The 25,139-nt window shown below is 37.4% G+C and overlaps 1 protein-coding gene across 1 annotated transcript in view; it reads right to left on the reverse strand.

Moving 5' to 3' along the window:
* Positions 1 to 25,139, reverse strand: part of LOC108710006 (contactin-5) — a 759,713-nt gene that overhangs the window by 422,280 nt on the left and 312,294 nt on the right. The window contains exon 4 of the mRNA XM_018250343.2: positions 3,946 to 4,075. Coding sequence (XP_018105832.2) covers positions 3,946 to 4,000 — 55 coding nt within the window. The 5' untranslated portion in view covers positions 4,001 to 4,075. The remainder of the gene's footprint in view (positions 1 to 3,945; positions 4,076 to 25,139) is intronic.

The raw sequence follows: 25,139 nt of genomic DNA on the forward strand, positions 1-25,139 counted from the left end.
GAGGAAAAGAAAAGGAAAATAAAGGGGAAATAAAACAAGAGATAGTATTCTCTAATACATACAACCCATTGGCCAAGAGTATAGGAAAAATTATTAAAAGACATTGGGGAGTACTACAATGCGATATAGAATTGCGGGGAATTATTCCAGACAAACCCAAAGTGGTATTTAAAAGAGCGAACAATTTGAAACAAATTCTAACTAATAACCACTGTACCACAAAAGAGCAAACACACAAGGAACATACATGGGCTGGCTTTTACCCATGCTCTCTATGTACGGCCTGTAGATATGGGAAGAAAAAGAAAAAATTCATTTCAGAAGTAAATAAAAGGGAATTTGAGATAAAACAGAATATTAGATGTACAACAAAAAATGTGATCTATTGTCTACAATGCTCATGCGGATTACAATACGTGGGAAAAACTAATAGGAAGTTGAGAGATAGAATTAGAGAACACGTTAACAACATAAAAAAAGGGAATGAGAAACATAGCGTCTCTAAACATTTTAAAGATTCCCACGGAATGAATCCTGCTAGTTTACAATATTGGGGGGTGGAAGAAGTGAAAAAGAGATGGAGAGGGGGGGATTTGGTAAAAACCACCCTACAGTGCGAAAGCCGCTGGATCTACAGCCTAGAAACCTTTACGCCTAAAGGACTCAATGTAGACATTAATTTGAGAGCTTTTCTATAATTTAATGGGAGTAAGAAATGTATATTTGGATGCAACAACCTAATTGCCCTAGAAACACAATTTTGCTGTTTATTTGAAATGTTTTTAATGTCCTAGATTACAATTATGCTGTTTATGCTGTATGTGGGAACTGTTGGAATGTTTTTATGGTAAAAAGTGAAGAGGCTGTATAATATGGGGATAGATTTATCCACTAGTAAGGACAATAAGGATGTCTCCCCTGCGACTGAAATAGTTCGTTAGGTTGCGGTAATATAAAGGAGATTTTTCGCTGGGAAGATGTTGCTATAGCAACATGTAAACAAATAAGACAGAGAAGCGGAAGGGAGGAATACGTAACCGGATCCGCTGTCTCTTCATAAGGCGACATGCGCACTGACAGTTTTGAAGCCCTTGAGGAAGTCAGTAGACGAAACGCGTCGGGCAGTGACGTCATCCACGAGCGCACTGGGATACACGAGGCGGTCGAGACGCCGGCCAAAACATCTATACCGGCTGCCGAAGTGACTCCAACAGATGGCGAACTGGTGACTTTTGTTTTAATGCGAAAATTTTAACAGTAACATGTGAGTGTGATTTTAATGTTATTTTTGGGATTAAAAAAGTGACGATTTTACACTATGTCAGCGCATTGTTTTTAAGCCACAGAGGCTGGAGAGAATTGAGAGGATGACCGTCTAATTATCTTTCTAAACGCCCAAACTTCGTTTAAACGTTCGTGAGTATCCTCACATTAGATTCACCGTATTGTGTGAAGTTTAAGCACGGCAAATAGCATAGTCTGGAGAAGGCAACTTCTTAGAAATATTTTAATTTCACAAAGGGTGTACTATATCTATGAAAAAATATTACACTATATGAGAATCAATTTCTTGCCCCTTTGTCTGTCTACACCTCGTGCTGGATGAGCGCTGGTTTCCCTTCGTAGCTCTGAATTGGATTCTTGTACAAGTCTGAGGGAGAACAGACATCTTTGGAAACTGGCAGAGGGAGCGAACCACCAAGACCTTTGATATCCTTTACTGTGTTACTGATCTCTTCTGATCTCATCTGCTGACTGCTGTAATAACCCAATAGTCCTTGTAAGGACTGCTTTTATTTTCTTTTTTGTTTTTTTACTTTGCTAGTTGCTACTATAAGAGCCCAGTGATATTAGTCTAGCAGTGTTGGGGAGTGGGACTGGTGTGCTACTGTGCTGCTCCTAGTAGTTCAGCAGCACCAACCCGAGAATTTTTTTTTTTTTAATATACATATAATTTTTTTTTATTTTACTTATCTTACTGTTCTTTAATGTGTACAGTGCTGTTTGCTGTTCTTCATAGTAGTGCACCAATAGTAGTGCACTTGCAGGCATTATTTGCCCAGTGTGTTCTTCAAACAACTGCCATCTAGCTGTGTGAGCTTGTTCACATACTGTCTAAATATCAATAATAATACCGTCTCCAGAACCTACACCTGAGTGACGTTTTTCAAGCAGCAATAATATATTCCGTATCCACTGCTGTAGTAGTGTATACGTTGACCTTGTAGGCATTGTTTGCCCAGTGTGTTCTTCATTTTCAAACAACGGCCATCTAGCTGTGTGAGCTTTTTCACATTCTATCTAAATATCAATAATAATACCGTCTCCAGAAACACCACCTGAGTGACGTTTTTCAAGCAGCAATAATATATTCCGTATCCACTGCTGTAGTAGTGTATACGTTGACCTTGCAGGCATTGTTTCAATTTGTTTGCCCAGTGTGTTCTTCATTTTCAAACAACGGCCATCTAGCTGTGTGAGCTTTTTCACATTCTGTCTAAATATCAATAATAATACCGTCTCCAGAAACACCACCCGAGTGACGTTTTTCAAGCAGCAATAATATATTCCGTATCCACTGCTGTAGTAGTGTATACGTTGACCTTGTAGGCATTGTTTGCCCAGTGTGTTGTTCATTTTCAAACAACTGCCATCTAGCTGTGTGAGCTTGTTCACATACTGTCTAAATATCAATAATAATACCGTCTCCAGAACCACCACCTGAGTGACGTTTTTCAAGCAGCAATAATATATTCCGTATCCACTGCTGTAGTAGTGTATACGTTGACCTTGTAGGCATTGTTTGCCCAGTGTGTTCTTCATTTTCAAACAACGGCCATCTAGCTGTGTGAGCTTTTTCACATTCTGTCTAAATATCAATAATAATACCCTCTCCAGAAACACCACCTGAGTGACGTTTTTCAAGCAGCAATAATATATTCCGTATCCACTGCTGTAGTGTATACGTTGACCTTGCAGGCATTGTTTCAATTTGTTTGCCCAGTGTGTTCTTCATTTTCAAACAACTGCCACCTAGCTGTGTGAGCTTTTTCACATTCTGTCTAAATATCAATAATAATACCGTCTCCAGAAACACCACCCGAGTGATGTTTTTCAAGCAGCAATAATATATTCCGTATCCACTACTGTATACGTTGCCCTTGCAGGCATTGTTTGCCCAGTCTTTAACCAAGTGCCACCTAGCTGTGTGAGCTTTTTCACATTCCGTGTCCAGAAACATCACCTGAGTGACGTAGTGTGATTTCTGCCCTTTACAGCACAAAACGCAGCGCTGTGTCAACAATGTATTTTTCAGAAAATTTTTGCCCTTGATCCCCCTCTGGCATGCCACTGTCCAGGTCGTTGCACCCTTTAAACAACTTTAAAATAATTTTTCTGGCCAGAAATGTCTTCTCTAGCTTTTAAAATTCGCCTTCCCATTGAAGTCTATGGGGTTCGCGACGTTCGCGAACCGTTCGCATTTTTGCCCGGAAGTTCGCGAACATGTTCGCGAACATTTTTTACGACGTTCGCTACATCCCTATCTACAACTAAAGCACTCAAGCTAGTCTAGCGATAGTCTCTACGACTGCAGGGCTACCATGGCATTTCTTCAAGCTCTTGGGGAAATATCTTACGTTGCAATAAAAGAAAAATGAATACAATTGGCCATTCTCAGATAGCCACCATATATTCCTTGACCTGCTCCACAACTTCATCACACAATCGCATAAAGTATTTGATTACAAAACATTAAAAGTAGTCAACATTTATCTTTACAAATCCCCAAGTTTTAGAGTAGAACTGCAAGTAAATTGCAGGGAGTATATATATGAAATACAAAAGGAACAAAAGTCATTTGTACAATCCAACTTGTTCATCTATTATATTTGTTACATTTTCTCGCAACTTCTATGAAAAATGAGCATGAAATCATTGTTTTACCTGATAGATGCGCCATGACTGACAAGAGCAATAACAGTTTCCATGACAACGCCATTCTTGGTCACTTGGGGCTGGAGTCCCTGTTTGCGTGATTGTTAACAGCTTTGACGTTTCTTCATTAAAGCTCAGCCTGTTGAGACACAAGACAGGTCTCAGTTAGAGAGAGAGAGAAAAAAAAAACATCTGGCAATAATATGATAGGCAATTCAAAGGACAAACTAGAGCCCTAAAGCAATTAAAAGTCTGATACCATAAGCTCCTAACGTAAAATGTGAACTGACACACAGAAATAAGAGATGTGATTAAAGATTTTCCAGTATTATTATCCAGCCAATGCCTAGGAACAGGTATAAGGGATATGAATTCTGTGCTCCGCCACATCCGGAACAATTTAAAAGTGTGCCCTGGTCTTTTAATATCTTTGAATCAACCGCCATTATCAAAAAATTACATAGTAAAGATTGCAAATGGGATTGGTTTCCTAACAGGTAAACCAATACAAGAAAGCACTTAATCCCAGATTCTTATGTGAATAAATGAGCTTGCTCCTTGTGAGAAATATCAGGTAGTCAGTGGCTTTAGTCATCTACATCTCCACAGGAATACCGTTAAATTAATTATTGATGCCAGATTGCCTCTGATACATATATCTCTGCTAACCTATGCAGCAGCACATTCCTTAGGACAGTAAATTATCCATTGTTAGCCGGTTTCTTTGGTCATTCATTTGGGAAAGAGATATTGCCAATGTATTTATTAGCCTGCTTTTTCATTTAAACCCTGGCGCAACGATATTAATTGTACTAATTGCATGTACAGTATTAAAATATTCGATTTTAGTTATTGAACTTACGATTCATTTTCAATTAAAGCAATAATCAGTCTTAAGGGAGAGTCATAAAGGAAGAAGGCAATAGTCCAGTGATGAATTAAATGACAGGGTAGATGTATTCGTCAAATCGACTGACTATACTGGCTACTACCTGGCAGTCCATTATCTCTGGAATATCATTTATGTTTTGGTTGAATGGAGCAATTAAATGGATTCTGTTATGATTTTCATGGTGTAACACCATGTTGAGTCCTGCAGCGGGTCAGGTTACCCGCAAAAAAAGTGGGTAACCTGCGGATGAGGGTAGGATATTTGGGTGTAGGTATAGATGCAAGTCTATGGGACACAGGTCTGCAGGTTGTGGGTCTTATCTATATTTCTTATCTTATATTTTCTATATTTTCCTCCTTTTAAAAGTATACAAAACTTTTTTCTGCCTCCGGCCAGGCCTAATGATGTCACTTCTGGTTTGCAGCAACAGCACTTCCTGTTTAATGTTGGTTGGTGGTGTGTGGATTGGGTTGTAGATAAAGCAGTTGCGGGCTGGGTCATGTAGTGGATCCAATCGGGTAAACTTACAGATTGCTGTTGGGGTTATGGGCTGCGTTGCAGGGTCAGGTGAGGTCCGGGTCTCAAATATTGTTTTAAAAATAATTCACACTACCATATAAAATATTATTCCTGAACCAACATAAGAATGGTACCTGGCTTTGGCAAATGTGTCCTTCCTTGGACTTCCTTACTACAGGAATACATTGTGCCCCACCTGATACTGATAGCAATGCAAAAGCGAGTTTCTTTCCTGGAGTGCAGGTACGTGTGAGTTCTATGCAAAAAACATTTAATTAATGCAACTTTGCAACCATTCACCACTACTACTTGCACCTACTGAACTACTGTTTCGATATTATTGGTCTTTATATATCCTCTTTTAAAATATATATTTACTTATTTATAGCTTCCTAGTGTTATTTTCCCTGCTGCATAGAATTAATGCATGTTGTCTGTCAGTCATGCATGGCACTGCGTTAACTCATTAGACCTTGTGAAATCTGTCAGTGACTCACAGCATGAGGTGTGTTGGGGATGGAAATAAAAATAATTGGGTTAAGGAGCTCATAAAATCATTAACAACTTTAAGGGAAAAAAAAGTAAAAAATAATATTTGTGAAGCTGATTTATTTTATCAACTACAGTTCTGTACCCCATGACAACTAAAACCCAGCAACTCTCTACTGTGTAATCAAGATAAAGAGTTGTGATTTAAGCATAGAATATTCCAGACATTGCTGTATGTATATTAGGAACTAATAAATTCTATTATACTATGTTACGGTGAGTCATACTTGAACCCACCTGAACTCATTTAAATGACAATAAGAATGAAAAATGTTTTATAGCTCTGTTATTCATCCTGCCCTCCTCCCATAACCCGCCTAATCTATTCTTATTGTTCTTACTGAAATTACACAGAGGAAAAATATCTGGTGAAAAAAAAGGTAGAATAACACTGAATATTTAAAATATTGGGGGGTCATTCTCTAGGCTGCTCAAACTGTTTTTAGTTTAGTTCTTGTATCAGTTCTCCCTTGTACTGACCTTTTATCAAAACTTTATTGCACATCTTCATGTATGGATGTTAATAAGGATACTTACATATCACAGTAACTCACTGCTGGAAACAGCCATTGCATGAGTTAATGTTATGTGTTTAAACGTTAATGGTGCCACCAAATTAATAATTCCTACTGACTTTCTATTAGATCATTAAGGGTCGATGTCCACTGGGTGACAAGCACAAGCCCCATGTTTTCTGCATTTTGCACCTTGGCCCATGGGTGAGAACCCACAATCTCAGGCCCTTGTGCTCCAGATTGGAACACAAGGGGGCAAATTCAAAGGCTCTGCCACACTTGCTCCACTTTGCCAGGTGTAAATTCACTAAAATGCGTCTCTGTAGCCAAACACTGGCGAAGTTTCACTAGCGTTAATTAGTTTCATATCGAACTTTGTTAGCGTTCATTTCTGCCTATCGAAACTTTGCTAGTACACTTGTCGTTAGGTCAATATGAATAGTACAGGTACATATAGGTACAGCAGTATGGCATCTATATTATAGATTTTGGTGGAGATGCTTGAAGTGGCCACTTGTCCAAGGAAGCAAAATAAAGACAAAAGAGATCCTCTAATGTCCTAGACATGAGCCCACCCTAAAACGTGGAATGCCCCTGAAAGGGTTGGAAAAAAATGTTAACACAAAAATCTTTATTAGTTAGAACTTTTGAATCCCACTTTAAGATATGAAAAATCGCCAGCGTTTTTTAGAACTGTTATAACGTTTCGGCATACAGGATATAATGTCACTGACATAAGATTGAGGAGGATGTAGCTTCATCTTCATCAGGTCTAAGGTAGCAAAGGAAACTCTGGTGAATTTGCAGAGTAATTATCAGTCGGCTGAGCAAAAATTCACCTGGCGCAAAACTATGCTAGTAACTAGTGATGGGTGGATTTATTCGTCAGGCATGGATTCGCGGCAAAAAAACACAAAAAACGGATGCCTGCGTCAAAAACGGACACCGTCATCAAAAACGAGACGCCGGCGCCGTTTTGCGATTTTTTTGGCGAAGTAGAACGCCCCAAATTCACCCATCACTACTAGTAACAGTCTCTTTGGTCTTTTATGCCTGTTACTAAATTGCCATGTGCCTGTGGATGGGATTTCTGGTGAATTTTCTCTAGTGACAGCCACTTCTCCCTTAAGTAAATCGGCCCCAAGGACTTGCAGTTTCTCCATGAATTCCGCATTCCCTGCATTTGGCTGTGCTATATTTATGCCATATGGCAAGCCCGATGGCAGGTAGTAAAGTCAGGGCTGCCTTGTACAGACCAGCTCTAAACCTCCCCATTTATTCTATCACGAGCAAAGCATAACCCTAAGTGCAAGTGCTTCTTAAATACAAGAGGTGAAAAAGAGGTGGGATTTGTTCCCCTTAGGTTTTCTAGTACTCTTGTCTCAGATCATTATAACGAACCCGCATGTATGATTCATTTGCTTCATTTAGGAAGTCTGGCACTAGGTTAAAATTGTTCACCACTTTCATTTTAGAATAAATTATCTCCACTGCACAAACAGAATACAAGTTTTGTTTATACTATAGTTCCAGTACATGTTTTTTCCAATAATACTAAAATCAGCAGAACCAAAATAGGTTTAAAAGATCTAAAATATGGTAAACTGGTGTTTTATCTATATTTATGTTTTTTTTTTCAGAAGGCAAATCAAGACAGACTGGTTCTTTATTGATTGTCAGAGTTGTTATCTGGAGACTTATCCGTGATATGTTCTGGGTACAGTAATAATCCTTCACTAGTAAATGTACAAATAAATGAAACCTAATGATCTCTTTATTGATCCTAGAATAATCACTCAGAGCTTGTCAACAGTCTGCTTTTTCTATAAAGGTTGCAAGAAAAGTAATCTCTTCAAAAGTTTCTATACTAAGTAGAAGAAGGCTATGACTGGGAGGTTTTAATTGATAATTAAAAGTGAAGAGGTCCATTCAAATCTACTTTCACAGCTACTTGCAAATATGACACATAAGAGTCATATGACAAATGGATAATCCAGGTAAAAGGACAAGCTTACTGCTTTCCAGGGTGGGTTCGGGTGCTCACGCTCCAGCCCTTCAGCAAAGGGGAGCAACACACGAAAAGTTTGGATGGCTGGCAGGCACCACTCCAGAACACCAAATCAAAAAGTCAATGGAATCCAGGAGCCAAAATTATGAATAGAAGAAAAAAGTCTTTCTTTTACACAGTGTATATATAAAAACTAAAAGCCTGATGCGTTTCGTGTCCCTCCTGGACACTTAATCATAGGCTAACTTTTTTTCTGATACAGGTGAGCCCCTTTCTTTAAATACTGTGTATGTATCAGAAGCAAGTTAGCCTATGATTAAGTGTCCAGGAGGGAAACGAAACGCGTCAGGCTTTTAGTTTTATATATACACTGTGTAAAAGAAAGACTTTTTTCTTCTATTCATAATTTTAGCACCTGGATTCCATTGACTTTTTGATTTGGTGTTCTGGAGTGGTGCTTGCCCATCATCCAAAATTTTCGTGTACTTGCAAATATGCCTCAACCCCGTGGACAAAAGGGGGAGTGTCATTCCCTTTTCATTTGAGGTGTCAACATAGAATCTGAACAGTGTCTAACTAGCAATTGTTGCTTGAATTATCAGTCAACTGCATTGATCTTGACAAGGATGTAAGCAGTATGGGCATGTAGGGTTGCCTGAGCACAGTTAATTCCAAAGAGGAGAAGTTCCCAAAGTGAATGAAAGTGGAATACATCTAAAAGGGTCACAACAGATAGAAAAAGTCACCTTTGTGACAATAAGCTGGTGGATGCACTACAGGACTATATAAAAAATATTCCTTTCTTAAAGACATATGGTTGAGATGGTTACTATTTAGAGATACAGACGATTATCTTCAGCTTTTAACCCCCTGAGAAGGACGTTTTCGGTACATCTCTTGGCCTGATAGATACCCTAAGAATTAGGCCCTCCCGGGAACTCTGATACCCAGAGTACTAAGATACAAAGGAAAAAAATTTTTTTTTAGGATGTGGTGAACTGTTAAGTATTTCCATTTGCATGTTTCTGGTGACATACCCTGCTGGAGAACACTGTTGTACTATATTAACATGATGCAATGTATTCACATGTAAAAGTACTACGAGATTTGTATACTTTGTACTTTGGCCTAGACCTCCCCCCTCCCTCCCCCCTTTTTCTCATTTCTGTACCCCCTTTATTTTCTTTACCTCAGTAACCAATAAAAATATATTTAAAAAATATTCCTTTCTTGCCTTTTGTTCTTAATTTTCACTGCAAAACATTGGGGCTTTATTTAAATTTGATACATAACTCTCTTAGATAATATTAGGAGGTTTCTAAAGGGGTCATTCGGATGAGGACTGAATTGTGCACACAGAAGATAAGGGGTGATGCAAGAACAGGATCAGAGTGATAAGGGCGAAGTATCACGGACAGACTAAAGAATGGGTGACTGGATGAAGAAACAGGAAAGGATGGTGTGGACAATGACTGGAACAGAGCAGGTGCAGGTCTGAAGTGAGATGGTGAAGGCAAAGACTGGAACAGGACTGGGACAGAGCAGATAGATGACTGGAGTGGGACGGTGTGGACAAAGACTGGATCAGAACAAAGGAAACATAACTGGATCAGGAGTGAACAAGGGTAGAACTAGCGATACAAGTACAGAACACGAACAGGAACAGGTAGGGAGCAGGATTATAGCTAGAGCAGGTGAGAAGCAACAGCAGCAATAAAAGTCAGAGCAAGACTAAGCAGAAGAACTAGGTTCAAGCCACAATTCTCAGAATAAGGTCAATCCTCAGGCACTTGCTGTGAGTAGGGCCATGCTTATATAGAGCAGTCAGCCCTGATTGGCTGACCAAACCCAACCAATAAGGTTGCTTGTGTGATGTAATGAAACTAGAGACTAAGTGACTAAGGTGAGCAGCCAAAATCCAGATGGTTCCTGGTTCAAACCCCAGCAAAGCCTTACAGATAAGTCTTTAGAGATTAGTTTAAACAGATGAAACAGATACATTAATATCCTCAAAGAGAATGTTAATGATTCTTCCCCCCCACTTTTTTAATGTTAAAAATCTCTAGTATTGAGACTTTTGATAATCATTGTGTTCTGCTGGTTGCTACACTGTGGAATGCCCCCCTAGAGGTGCATGAATGGCTGGGATTATGGCTGGCAGGCCAGTTAGGTTGAAATTTTGGGAGAATGCTTATTTTGTTTGCAGTCACTCGTGGTAACCCAGCTTGAAGGTTAATTATTGTAAGATTTGGGGGGTGAAAACATATTTGTTGTCATAGATATTTTAAGAAACATCGCTATAAGTAAGTCAAATGCATTTTTTTATTTAGTTTGGACCTTAAAGAGGGACTGGAGCAGGGATAAACTTTCCCTGGTAGAAACTATTCTTTACAAAACCTGTGTTTGATTTCTTATCTGTTCCACTTTGTTGCTTAATTACTTGATTGATTTCCACTGTCTATTCTTTGTTATAAGCTCTGAGACAAAGCGTGACTTGACACAGGAAGGACAGCGCTCCTTAATTCTGAGAGTGTTGTGTTTTTTGTTTCATTTCTTTGATATAGTAAGTCATATTTCATTTTGTATTTCAGTTTTGTATTTCATTACAAAACACAACACCTGGGTTTTCAAACAAACACACAAAAAAAAAAATCACATGAAATATTGAGTTTAAAAGTAAAATAATGAGACTAGGACATGCAGATTGAAATTTGTATTATTAATAATATCAGTGTGCAAACTAGAATTAACTCAAGGGGCAGGTTTACTAAAGTGGGCTTTGCTTGTGAAAATTCACCAAAACTACAAATCGCAGAGACAGAGCCAATTTACTAAAAGGCATATCCAGTATGCCAAAAAGTCATAAAAAAAGACAAATGTTGGACTATGTTTACAAGTTGTAACTGTTAAATATATGTTATATACTATACACTTTTTAACCATTTGCCACATTTCAGGGTGGGCTCATGTGTAAGTCAATAGAAGATATCTTTTGTGTTCATTTTGCTTGCTTGGGCATTTTTTATAATAAGTAGCCACTTTCAGCAATTCTACCAACAACCACTAATAAAGACTTACAGTATATATGACCTGTATGAACCCACCATATTTAAATTGACGTAAGCATATGTTAGCAAAGTTTTGGTAGGAAAAAAGTAAATTTTGCTTACAAACGTTTGCACCAGTGTGCGTTTGCCGAGACAAAACTTTGCATTTTGATAAGTATGTGTATGTGTTGCGAATTAACATTAACAAAGTTGTGCAAATTATGGTAAAGCCTTTTAGTAAATTTGTCCCAAGGTTTACTCCTCCTTTTACCTAATCCATCTGATCAATGATTATAACTTACTTAAAGGGGTATTGTCAAGGGAAATGTATTTTTTTCAAAACACATCAGTTTATAGCGCAGCTCCAGCAGACTTCTGTACTAAAATCCAGTTTTCAAGAGAGCAAATAGATTTTTTAATATTTAATCTTGAAATCTGACATGGGTCTAGACATATTGTTAGTTTCCCAGGTGCCCTATGTCATGTGACGTGTGCTCTGATAAATTTCTCTTTATTGATGCACTGCAACTTCCCCCAACAGCCCATCAGCAGAACAATGGGAAGGTAACCAGATAACAGTAAAAATCCATGTCCCACTGTGACTCATTCAGTTCCATTGAGTAGGAGAAACAATAGCATGTCAGAAAGCAGTTCTGTAGTGCAGCACTGGCTCTTTCTGAAAGCACATGACCAGGCGATATTACCTGAGATGGCTGCCTACACACCAAAATTAAACTAAAATTATCTAAAAAAATTAAAACCTTGTTGGTTTGGAAGTGAAATTTTACATGGTAGAGTGAATAATTTGCAGTGTAAACAGTATAATTTAGAAAAAATTACTACACCATTAAAAATCACGACAGAATTCCTTTAAGTATAGCACTGGCTACATGCATGTACAGATGGTTCAGGGATCATTCAGATGATGCACATTTGCATATCATCAATGTGCTGGCAAACAGAAAGTAGTCAATATTACTCCTGTGAAGATACAACCCGATAATGGAATTTGGTGTTCCATATTATAAAACAGGGTCTTAAATTTGAGATAAAAGGGGTGGCAATTCTGTTATGGGCCTCCTAAACCTTTAGAGGTGTGAGTTGTTTAGCTTAACTTTATTTTCAGAAAATTTGTATAGATACCCTAAATTATCATCTTTTTGGACAAAGTAAGAGATGAAGAACCATGGCTTAGGACTAAAATAAAGCTAACTGTATTAAATTAATTCATTTTGCCCATGGAGTAAAATGTCTACAGAATCGAATCAAGGACTGGTTCAAAGTTAATTTCAAATTGTTCCTTTTATGTTAATAAAAGAATTGACTTAAATTAATGTCCTGATCTTGAAGATCACTGTAAGAGCAGGGAATCAATTTTGTGAATGGATTACAGATTAGATACTACAGTTTAACAACCTCTTACAGGATTCCTGTGTATTTGTGATCAGAAGAGATAATTTGGCCCAAACCTGAGAAAGATTGTTTCCTAACCACAGTATATGTCAAAACAGAAAATTATTCTTACCATTCTTATTAGAAACCACCAGGTGGCCCAAACATCTAACCACCATTATTGGCAATTCAAAATAATTGTATACTTGTGCCATGGCTATACAAACCATTACTCACTATCTGGAAATGACCCAGAGAAGGTAATTACAATACGTACAATCATTTCATCATTATGTCATTTTGAAAAGCCATTTAGGAGTTGGGTCATTGGCCACTGATATCCATTAAACTCTGCAACCCTCTGAATTCTTATATAATGGAATGTATGACCAATATCTCACAATATAACAGCTCTGATCTCAAAATACACTCCTTTCTGCAACCTAAACTCTGCTTCTGACCTTTGCCTCTTGTCTTGGGCTTTTGTCTCTCCCTTTCCCTTTCAAACTCTCAAATGCTCCCTAAAGACCAACTAATTTAGGCATACCTCCCAACTGTCCCTTTTTTGGAGGGACAGTCCCTCTTTTGACAGCTCAACCCGCAGTCCCTCATTTGTACTGAAAAGTCCCTCTTTTTTCTGCACTGAACAGCCAGAAAAATAAACAAAGTTTCTCACTTAATTGGCTTTTAGCAGAGAGCCCAGAACAGCTAACAGGTGCAAATAAGATACTTTGTAACAATTTTGAAACACAAAAACACAGTTTAGATAAGGAGAAATATTTTCAAACTTTCATAACCTGCCAAATTTTGTGAAAAAAACATGGTAATTAGGGGGTGTGGCCACAGAAAGAGGTGTGGTCAAAAATTTGCTGCGTTACGTGCGGAAAATTTTTTTTGTCCCTCTTTTTACTTCCAAAATGTTGGGAGGTATGATTTAGGGAATTATATTTAATGCATTTTTGCTGATTAGACTTATCAGCTTATGACAAATCACCAATTGTTTTCATGTCCTTAAGTTTCAACGTTTTTGCAAGAAGGGTCCTCTGATACTTTTTTTTAACCCTTTTAACCCTTATGTTTGTTAAATTATTCTAAGACTCCTGATTGTTATATCTCAATGTAAAGCACTCTGTAATTTCTGGCGCAACATAAATGAATGATGATAATAAATTACAGCTAAAGCCAGTTCACCTTCAATGGTGAAAGAAACATTTCTTCCTGACCTCAGCATGACAAACCAATTTAACCATGGATCAATCAGAATTGATCTGAATCAATAACCTTGTAAATTTGTATTCCTCAAAGGGTCATAATAACATATTTTGTATTATAACTTTCTATTTGTCCAATTTGTATTGAGCTTCATTTATATAGTTAGCAATTTGATCCGCTTCTAACAGTCTCTTAGCTTGATGTCTTGCCTAAGCAGCCACTGTCTTAAAGACTGGCTAAGCACATATTTTTCCCCAGTTGCCATCAGAAATGTGAATCCACACTACAAACCAGTACACCATGCTTATCGTCAGTGACCTTATTCCTCTGCTGATGATTTAATGTCCATTCCTGAAAATACAAGGCAAGTGTCACATGGATATGATCATTACAGGGGGAAAAACAAAACCCAAACGTTCTTGTGGAACTCAGCTATCATGCTGCAACATTTGTAATCGTATCTGTGCATAAAGTCTTAAACCTGGCACAGCATGAATTTTCTGAACAGCCAACAAAGTAGTCAAGTCCGCTCTTGCAACATGACAACAGAAGACATTGAAAAGCAAAAGAAAATTGGGATAATTCCCTAGCTTCAAACATTAGGTTTATGACTAGACTGTGTGCTTTCAAAAAGATTTTGTAGCTGCCATTCTTACATTCCTTTATTTGTACAGAAAAAAACTGAGCAATATTGATGGCCTAAAAATGACACCAGCAACATTTGCCTCCTGTTATAAAAGCCTATTGCTGCACCGCACAATATTGAAGCTGAGAATAATTATGTTTACCACAAACAAAAGCCCTCTGTAAAGTGCAATTATCTGTCTTATTGTTCATTCATTTCATGAATTGCAGCATTCAGCAGGAGCAAATGTGCACTTACCAGCAATTTCAATTCAAACTAATTTTCTCTTCCAGGAGTCAGAACAGCAATGATACCCTTATTTGCCATGCCACCTGCATAAGACAATATCTTTTCTAGATCAATAGTCCTCACTTCGTCTGGAAGAAGGAAAACAAGGCTCGACACTGTAATATAAACTTAAAAAGCCAAATTGCCACAATCTATTGGGAGGCAAATCCAAAAAAACTGAGAGGAAAGATAAGCAACTGTAATATGATATTGTAATAGTCATTGATGATTTGCATTTATATTGCATCTTTATTCGAAGATCTCTCTGTGCCTTCCAATTTCATTAAACCTTGCAATGGAACTTATGAAAGGAAAGTGTGTAACTAATTTTAGAGCTATGGAGATTAACAAAGAGTGCTAGGAATACACATACACATACAGATGGTAGTGAGATAGTTGAAGGCATGAAGGTATGATAGTTGAATATAAAGCTAAACTGACTCTTATATCTGCATGAGAGTAAATGGTGTCAGACAAGGATTTGTAAAAATGTGTTGTAAGGGACCAGACATTGACCCCACCACACTGTCACATAAAAAAGAGAAAAGAGTCCCAAAGGACAAAAACACATGAAAAGATTTTTGGACATAATGGTTGTCAAGCTTTGTTCTCTTCCAACCATGTTGCATCAAAACATGGGCTTGGTAGGTTGCTCACCAACTCCTTGGATGTTGCTTACAGTGGCCTCGAAGCAGGTGTTTATTTTTGAATTCCTGGTTGGAGGCAAGTTTGGTTGTATAAAACCCAAATTTAAGGCCAAACAGAGCTTCCTGTAGGGTGTCAATTCACAAAGGGATGCCAAATAGTCAAGCATATCCTTTTTTTGGCACCACCGTGAATGTTTTCATGCTTGTGTTGCTAAATAACAACAATTAATTGGCTGTAATATTTTTGTGTCATCTGCAAACACCAAAACATTACATACAATGCCCTCCACCAAGTCATTCATGAACACATTAAATAAAAGTACGTTTGAATATACAGGCAACATCTTGAGACAGATGAAGAGTCTCCTGACAGATGAAGGCTGTGGGGATGCTGGCTATTGCTGTTGAACTACAGCTGAAGGGCTGTTGAAAATTTCTTGGAAATGAAGAATTATGGGGACCATACAGAAGTAAAAGACGTTAATGGTGCATTTAGTGCATACAGTGCACACTCTAGGGCATTCATTTCACTGGGAATATTGTCAAGTGTATATATTTTCTGCATTTGTATTATAGACCTGGGATTTTAGTTTCTTGGTTATAATATGTTTGAACTCCAGAACTGATACAGGCCTAGCACATCAGTGCACTTCTTTGGGTTGCTATGGCTGCAAAGCACCTTCAAAACGGATATTATGGCAAACTTAAAAATGTTATTTAAAATGTTGAGGTCATGATTATTAGACCTGCTCAACCTAAAATAACCCTGATTTCCTTATTTGCAATACCACAAAAGGAAGTAATACTGGTAGTCCCAAAACTGTGATAAGAAAATACATTTTCAGAGTGAAAGAAGATATAACATACAGAATTACTGAAGTTAAAGGAATTTAGAAAAATATAGAATAGTACTAAAATAACGTTGTATTTCCATTTACACACAGGAGCCTTATATTTTTCAAGCTCATAGAAAATGCATTGATTGTTATATTTCCAATTTTCATGCCATGTCCGTTGCACAATCTGAACAAAATAGCACAAACCTGATTTTTTTTATTGTTATTACTAAGGAAATATAATGCTGTAACACAGGTATGGGACCTGTTATCCAGAATGCTCGGGAACTGGGGTTTTCCGGATAACGGGTCTTTCCGTAATTTGGGTCACCATGCGTTAAATCTACTAGAAATTCATGTAAACATTAAAGAAACCCAATAGACTGGTTTTGCTTCCAATAAGGATTAATTATATCTTAGTTGGGATCAAGTACAAGCTACTGTTTTATTATTACAGAGAAAAAGGAAATAATTTTTATTATGGGAGACAGCCATTCCGTTATTTGGAGCTTTCTGGATATTGGGTTTCCGGATAAGGGATCCTATACCTGTATTTGCTTTGTGCAGATGACAACATCATTTTTGTTAGATACAGATTTCTTTGCACAGGTATGGGACCTGTTATCCAGAATGCTCAGGACCTGGGGTTTTCTGGGTAATGGATCTTTCCATAATTTGGAACTTCATACCTTAAGTCTACTAGAAAATTACATAAACATTAAATAAACCCAATAGGCTGGGTCTGCTTCCAATAAGGGTTAATTATATCTTAGTCTGGATCAAGTACTGTTTTATTATTACAGAGAAAAAGGAAATCACTTTGAAAAAATTGGATTATTGGGATAATATGGAGTCTATGGGAGACGACCGTTCAGTAATTCAGAGCTTTCTGGATAATGGGTTTCCAGATAATTGATCACACTGTATTGATTCTACATTTTCCAATGTGGTGCTTTGATTCACGTAGCTGTAATGTCTATGTGCAACAAGGAGTACAAAAGATCAAGGATCCTCTGCACTATGGGCCCGATTTATGAATGTTCGCAGAATTTTTGTTTCTATGAATTGTACTTTTTTTTTTTAGCACAAATAAACAAATTGATAGTTATTTAATCCACAATTTTGTTTTGTAATTTATCACGTCTAAAACTATAAAGTCTACAAATACACAAGAACAGCAAGTCAAAGCTGTCGAGGTCATGTAAAAGTCAATGGAAGCTCCCGTTCTTTTCTTGCAAAGATCAGCCTTTTTCATTTGTGCTTGCCGCAGCTGCAGAGATCCGGACAAGTTCAGTTTAAGGGGTGAAAGGCTATGGCACTGGCCTAGCCATACGCCAGCAATTGATCCAAATGTAGAAAAAAACGCCAATACCTTGGTATGCTGCAACAGGGGTGATCCCAATTTATTCCATTGTGCTGCCAAACACTGCAGTTACAATCAAACGTTTCGGGAACACCTGTCCCTTCCTCAGCAGCTGCAGAGATGCCCCAATTGGACTGTTATGCCTAGCTTACTGATCTAGGAACTCGTTAACACCTCAATGGTTCATATAAACTGTTTGTAGCTCTGCATTTTTTCTATCCAACTACTAGGGGTGATCCTTACCCAAGGGCAGCCTTTGTTCTGCCACCCCCCTCTCTCCTCCACTCTTACCTTTTTCAGTTCTGGAGTGGGTCCTAGGAGGTAAGTCGTTAGTGCAGATCTCGCAATTACATTCTTTGCACTAGAAGAGACAAATTTCTAGTTTGAAAACCAGAAATTTCTCTCTTAGGGTGGCAGACGTGGCTACTGGGGAAGATTAGCCGCCCAACGACAAATCACCTCTTCTTCGGGTGTCTAATCTCCCCTTCCTGCCGGCTAGAATGTAAATTGCCGGTGGGATGGCACTCGGATCTCTTCCCCATGAGGCAACTTGGGGCGACTTTGGAAAACGAAGTGTTCCGAGTGCCATTTAGGGGAGATTAGTTGCCCGAAGAAGAGGCAATTTGTCACTGGGCAACTAATCTCCCCGAGTAGCCACGTCTGCCACACCCTTAAAGTTACCAGGAGTGGCTTTTTGCTGCCCTTGGTAACTCGTTTGGCTCTGCTGCCTGAAACGTTTTTTTTCATCTCGCCTCATTGGCCCATCACTCCTGTCAACTACAAATAATGTGTAGAAAACAGATCGTGTTATTATGTAGTATTCACAAACCTCCTTTGATAGACAAAACCCCAGCATTACTGAAATGTCAGGAAACAAAATACTGTATACCAATACATAGAATCTTTACATCTTTCTAACAATATGTTTATCAATGCAAAGAAAAGCAGCACAATAAGTATTAAGAGATTTAGCCTTTGAAGTCAACAGATAAGGAATTCTTCCAAATAATGGTTATTTAAGTAGCACAGCTCAGTTCAAGTCAGACACCAATTATGAAGTTGAGCTGTCAAACTGTCTCTAAGGGCCGCCATACACTTCATGTTTTTAGTGCCAAATTATATTTGACATTTAATTTAAAATATAATGTAAAGCCTTCTGCTATATCCGCGGTGAACCAGTTGGGCACAGCTTTTGACAGATTGTTTCATAAGCGATGGAATTCATTTTATTTGTACTCTGCGGAGATGGTACATAATTACTAAATGAAATCCAAAACACGTGTTCTATGGTTGTTCTAATGTGAGTAAACCCACACAGGACCCTGCAAAGTAAGATGTAACGGCACAGCTGAATTGCATTGCAGTCTACAACTTGTGATGTGTCACATGTATTTATAGTCCAGTTTCGATCATCACTTTATCACCTCTGGGAAGGAAAATGAGAAATTGCGCTCAGTGCCAAGAATGCATACTCTTAGGACTTGGATACAATTTTCCCTTTAATAGAAGACTAAGGAAATATGATGCAAGTACAGCTGATATAAAACAACAGGCTCTTTCTATCAAAACTCAGTCTGGTATGTTTCTGATCATATTTTATGTATAGTGCACAAACCTCAGTTCAGGTTTATCTTAACACCACACTGGGGAATCCTGAATTACCAACATTATGGGGGTTATTAATCAAGCTCAATTAGTTAGGAGAACCCGGGACAGCTCCACCTCTACTCTATTTTCCATTTCAATCTCTTTTATTCATGAATTGCTGACTAATGGTTAAAAGTTCTTTTTAAACAATTTTTAAATAATCTGATATTTATTAGCACTGGCACCTTAATTAATTGATGATCTAAAATGAATTCATAATTAATTGACAGTATATTGAAGCATAGGCACTTTAATTGATTAAATGAATTCATAAATTAACTGAGGGTTTTATTGATGAATTAATTGGTTGTCACGCTAGCATTGAATTGATTGCACAAATTACTAAGCACTAAGCACTTTCACTAATTGATGCACCTTAAGGGTAATGTACAATTTTAAATCAATTTTGAAATAAAATAATCAGATAGTGTGGGGTTACTACTGTTCTGTTTTTCACGAATTGTTGTTTAGTAAATATACCTCTACACAAATCTGATCAAATAATTAAAAGGTATATGATCAAATAATTAGGGTATATATATATATATATATATATATATATATATATATATATATATATATATATAATCATCTGGTTCTTTCCAGCTTTCAATCTGGATACTGGGATGTTTCTGTGACCTGAGGAGGCTCATGCAATGCTGGCTGCTGCCCTCCTTACCCACTTGTCCTACGTGGTATCCGGGGGAGGCATTTCTCACACTAGTAAAGCTGAATTTCCAGTTTCATGAAATTTGGCTTTAAAAGATACCAGGAGCCTCTTTTAGCCTCCCCTGTTAACCTATTTGGCAAACAGAATTGCAACTTTTTCTTAGCTCTGCGAATGTCCTTTTTTTAAATATGGCAAACATGGCAAATTGCATATATGTATGTGCATACTATGCGTTGGAATAACGCCAAACTCTATTTTCGCACACACAAAAACCTCACACAGTGGGGGCACTCATGCAAACACCTGTCTCATTTATGAATATGTATGCCAGGGCCGGAACTAGGGGTAGGCAGAGTAGACATGTGCCGAGGGCGCAAAAGCTAGGGGGCGCCAGGCACGTACCTTCTCTGTTACCTACCCCGGTCCCCTTTCTCCGACTGTCTCTTCTTTTTGCTTGAGTATTTGTGCATCTGAGAATTCATGCATGCCGATTCGCGCATTCTCATAAGAGCGGCAGTTTCGCATGCACACACCCAGCCAGCACCGAGACCGCCAGTTTGCCTAAGGCGCCTGGTCGGCCTGGCTTGGCTCTGATGTATGCGCAATGCAAATTTGCAAAAAACTATTTTAGTGTTCGGGAAAAACCGTGGGCAATACAAACATTTGCAAATAAATTTGTGCTGCACAAACTTTATAAATGATCCCCAGTATCATGTTTATTCATTTTGCCTTGATTTCTAATCCCTTATGCTGAAATATAAGCTTTTTCATTTATTAATGACAGTCCATGTACAAAGTGCAAAACGGAGCTTGCCTACATTGTAATGCCATACCATAAATGACCTGACTTGCCTGCAATACAAGCTAAAATGTGTTTACTTCCCTTTAACAAAGTTTAAATATAGTGAATTCCTCTTGTAATGTATTCTGATGTGGAAGCAGACTCGTAACATCACAGGAATCCATTTAGCATAGATTTTAAAGCAAAAAATGCTAGGTACATGCAAACAATCATAACTGTATTTCCATGAAACAAGTCACAAGCATTAAGTCTTCACACTCTTTATCAGCAAGAAATGTGTGGATTTGAGTGTCAATGTGTTAACAAGATTTGCAATCTAATGTAACACAAAGAAACACAAGCATCACAAGGCAATGTTATTGCTGTGTAAGTAAAATGGGGCTAAAAGGTTTTGTTTGCAAAAATTAAGGAGCTATTTGATTTTTTCCCTTTGTTTTCAATAGAAATCTAGCATTAAAATGTAACCATTGATAGATTAAGCTCTGTTTCTTTTATAGAACATTTCAATACAGGTAAGATATCCATTATCCACACATATGATTATATTCATTGAAAGCAAAGAAAGCTCATCTGCTTTGAAGGCCACATTTTGCAATGTTCATGGACCCTTTTAGGTAATTATAGCACAATATGTTGGTTTCAGGAAGGTGATCAAAAGGCTGTAGTCTTCTAATAGCAACACAGGTAAGCCCAAACTGTTACAGAAGGTATACATCACAAACCAGAGGGAATTTACTGAAGATAGAAGATATACAGTAACTGTCCTTTCATGGTGTTATTTGAAGACCATTTAGAGACTAATTGCACACATATTACGCTCACAGAGGGGCTATTCCAAATTGTAAAAACTCAAAAAAGTTTTTTCCACTATAAAACTTGAATTTTTTTTTTGTAAAAAAAACTCAAAATTTTCACGATTTATTATACCCCGATGCTGCAAAAAGACCGAATCTGAAAATCTGCCATCTCAGACCCGTCGCATCATGTATACGTCAATGGGAGAGGCACTTATCTCAAATTGAAGTTATTGGGGGTGTCCGCCCAAAAATCCAACTTTTTCTCGGTTTTCCTGTAAAAACTAAAAAAAACTGTGCCAAAAAATTAGAGCAATTCGGGATAAAGCCCAAAAAAATTTAAGCTTTTCGGGTTTTCGCTCAGTTGTATCAAGTTGTTCCACAATCCGATTAAATCAAGTTGTTTAATTAAATTAAATAAGCTAAAATCGGCAATGGGAGTTTGGTTGTGATTTTTTTAAAATAAAATATGAGATAAATTCAGATTTTTGTAAATAACCAACAGAGAATGTAAAAAGATCTTCTCCAGAATGAGACCATGTTATGGTCTGGAGAATGATTTTAGAGTAAATGAGCTTTATCATCTAATATTTACACAATAAACCACTTAACAGTAAGTATCTGATTTTATTTATTTTATTTTATTTATTTTTTTCGAATTTCGAGTTCATGGGAGTTTACAGGAGTATATGGGAGTTTTTACAAACTCCCATCAACTCGAAATTCGACCCTTGATAAATCTGCCCCTGAATGTTGTGGGGACAAAGACCCAGCTCTCGTGAACTGTGAAAAATGTCAAAAATACATTTGCACACCATAAAGAAACATTAAATAACAATAGTTTAGAAACTGTAAGGGGAAACTTGAGGAGTAGACTTTAAAGCAAAGAACTGTGAACTCTTGGTGCTTGCAGTGCATGAAGTGTAAAGCAGCTGCATCTACTTTATTCTTTTGCTGTAGATAAGAATGATATTTTGTCTGATATTACAGTCGGAGAGGAACATTATTTCTGATGCATACAATACCCTCCTGGAAGATCCTAATATGTGGCATTGGCTGGGATAATTGCTATCTAGTTCTGATCTGTTTAATAGAAAAAACACATTTTTCCACCCATTGGAGTTTATGGCTTTTTTTTTTTTTCTGGTGAAAATGTTCTTTTTCGCTGAAACTAATACCTAGTTAATCAGGGTTAAAAAGAAAAGACAAATGTTCATCAAGCTCAACCCTTCCAAATACACACATAAATCTACAGACCTGTTTATACACTGACATATATATATATATATGAATATACAGTATACATACAGTTCATATATGACACTAAGGGCTAGATTTATCAATGTTCTAATTTGACTTTTTACTGCAGCATTGCAAACATAAAATTTACATTTTTTTTCAAATGTAAAAAAGAGCTAAAATTCCCAAATTTGAGTTTTGATAAATTAGCATCCTTACTATAGATTCACCTTAGAAGATACAGCCTTACACTGCCTGTATTTGCACTGTTGTCCATAAAAAACAATAATCTCCTCAAATTTAGCAGACCCCCCAATAAATTTCCATTATAATAAGGATTAGCGCCCCCCCCAGCCAAGGTGATACCTCACCTCAGTACCCACTTCTGTCTCAATATGTTTCACAAAATGGGACACCTTCATTTTTTGCTTCATTTGTATTAATAAAATTACCATTCTGTTTAAGAAGAACAAGAAGTCATTTCACCCATCTGTACAATAAGAACCAGCCTCATAGCTCCTGTAGTAAAGTATAAGACTATTGCTAGTTCAAAGATCATATAAATGCACTTGTTAACAGAATGAGGTTCATAAAGTAGAAAACCGAGTCAAAGTATGTTATTCAACAACAAACAAAACAGGGGGTCAGTGTTTGATGGGGCAAATAACACCATCGATTCCACTCATAAACTGTCAGCTGAAATTTTACAAATTCACCTGCTGGGCCAAAAGACATTTAGGGGCCGATTCACTGACTTCAAGTGAAGGATTAGAAGTAAAAAAACTTCAAATTTCGAAGTGTTTTTTGGCCTACTTCGACCATCGAACAGGCTACTTCGACCTTGGACTACGACTTCGAATCTAAGGATTCAAACTAAAAATCGTTCGACTATTCGACTATTTGATAGTCGAAGTACTGTCTCTTAGTCCCTAGTTCGCCATCTAAAAGCTACCGAAGTCAATGTTAGCCTATGGGGAAGGTCCCCATAGGCTTTCCTAAGATTTTTGGTCGAAGGATAATCCTTCGATCGTTGGATTAAAATCCTTTGAATCGTTCGATCGAACTATTTGCACTAAAATCCTTCGACTTCGATATTCAAAGTCGAAGGATTTTAATTCCCAGTCAAATATCGAGGGTTAATTAACCCTCGATATTCGACCCTTGGTGAATCGGCCCCTAAAAATTGTAGTGGTGAATGCAACAAACAGAACTTACTATTTTCTAAAAAAATAAATAAAACAGTCTATTATATAATTCACTCGGGTTCTCTTACACTCTTTGACAGAACAGCTGCTTAAAGGGGAACTATCACAAAAATGTAATCTAAGCTTCAGCACACTGAAATAAGAGGTTTTCTTAATATAACCAATTAAAAATTCTGTACCGTTTCTAAAACAATCAAGTTTATCTTCACTATTCCCCTCTTAGCATCTGTTTCTCTTCATTCTATCTTAATACAGGAGTTGGGTGTCAGATATCCATTGACAGTTAGATCCAATATATCTTATAGGGGGGCTCCTTTTACCTAGAAAATACATTAGAGCTCACTCTATTAAACTCACCAGACATCATGTCTCTCTACATGCAGGATTTGTGCAAAAGGCAGTCATTTTGTTGGATTTTGTTTGTACTGGAATCAGTTATTTGAGTGAGCTCTAATTCATCTGCTAGGAAAGGAGCCCCCCTATAAGATATATTGGATCTAACTGTCAATGAATATTTGACACCCAACTGCTGCATGAAGAGAGAAACAAATGCTGAGTGAGGAATAGTGAATATAAACGTGATTATTTCAGAAGTGATGCAGAATATTGAATTGTTTGTATTTAGAAAGTTTCTTATTTTATTAGGAAGAAGCTTATTTTAAATTGTAATTTTTTTTTTGAGCTATTGTTTCTCCCTTTTACATAATTTTCTTCTTGAACCACTCTGTCTCCAAATATGTTTTATTCTGTTAACAAATCATCAATATCAACCGCTTAAAAAGAATGGGTATCTGCTTGCCTCTGCTTCTTAAAATCCAAAAAAAGTTAACACTGATCTAGTAACCCATAGACAGATATCAACAAAAATCATAAAGGTATTCCCCTGTTTGACAGGAAACATAAGCTGCTATGGGTTACTAGACATGAGACAAACTCTGCAACTATTATAATAC

This window comes from Xenopus laevis, chromosome 2S (genome assembly GCF_017654675.1).
Source record: "Xenopus laevis strain J_2021 chromosome 2S, Xenopus_laevis_v10.1, whole genome shotgun sequence".
Taxonomy (NCBI): domain Eukaryota; kingdom Metazoa; phylum Chordata; class Amphibia; order Anura; family Pipidae; genus Xenopus; species Xenopus laevis.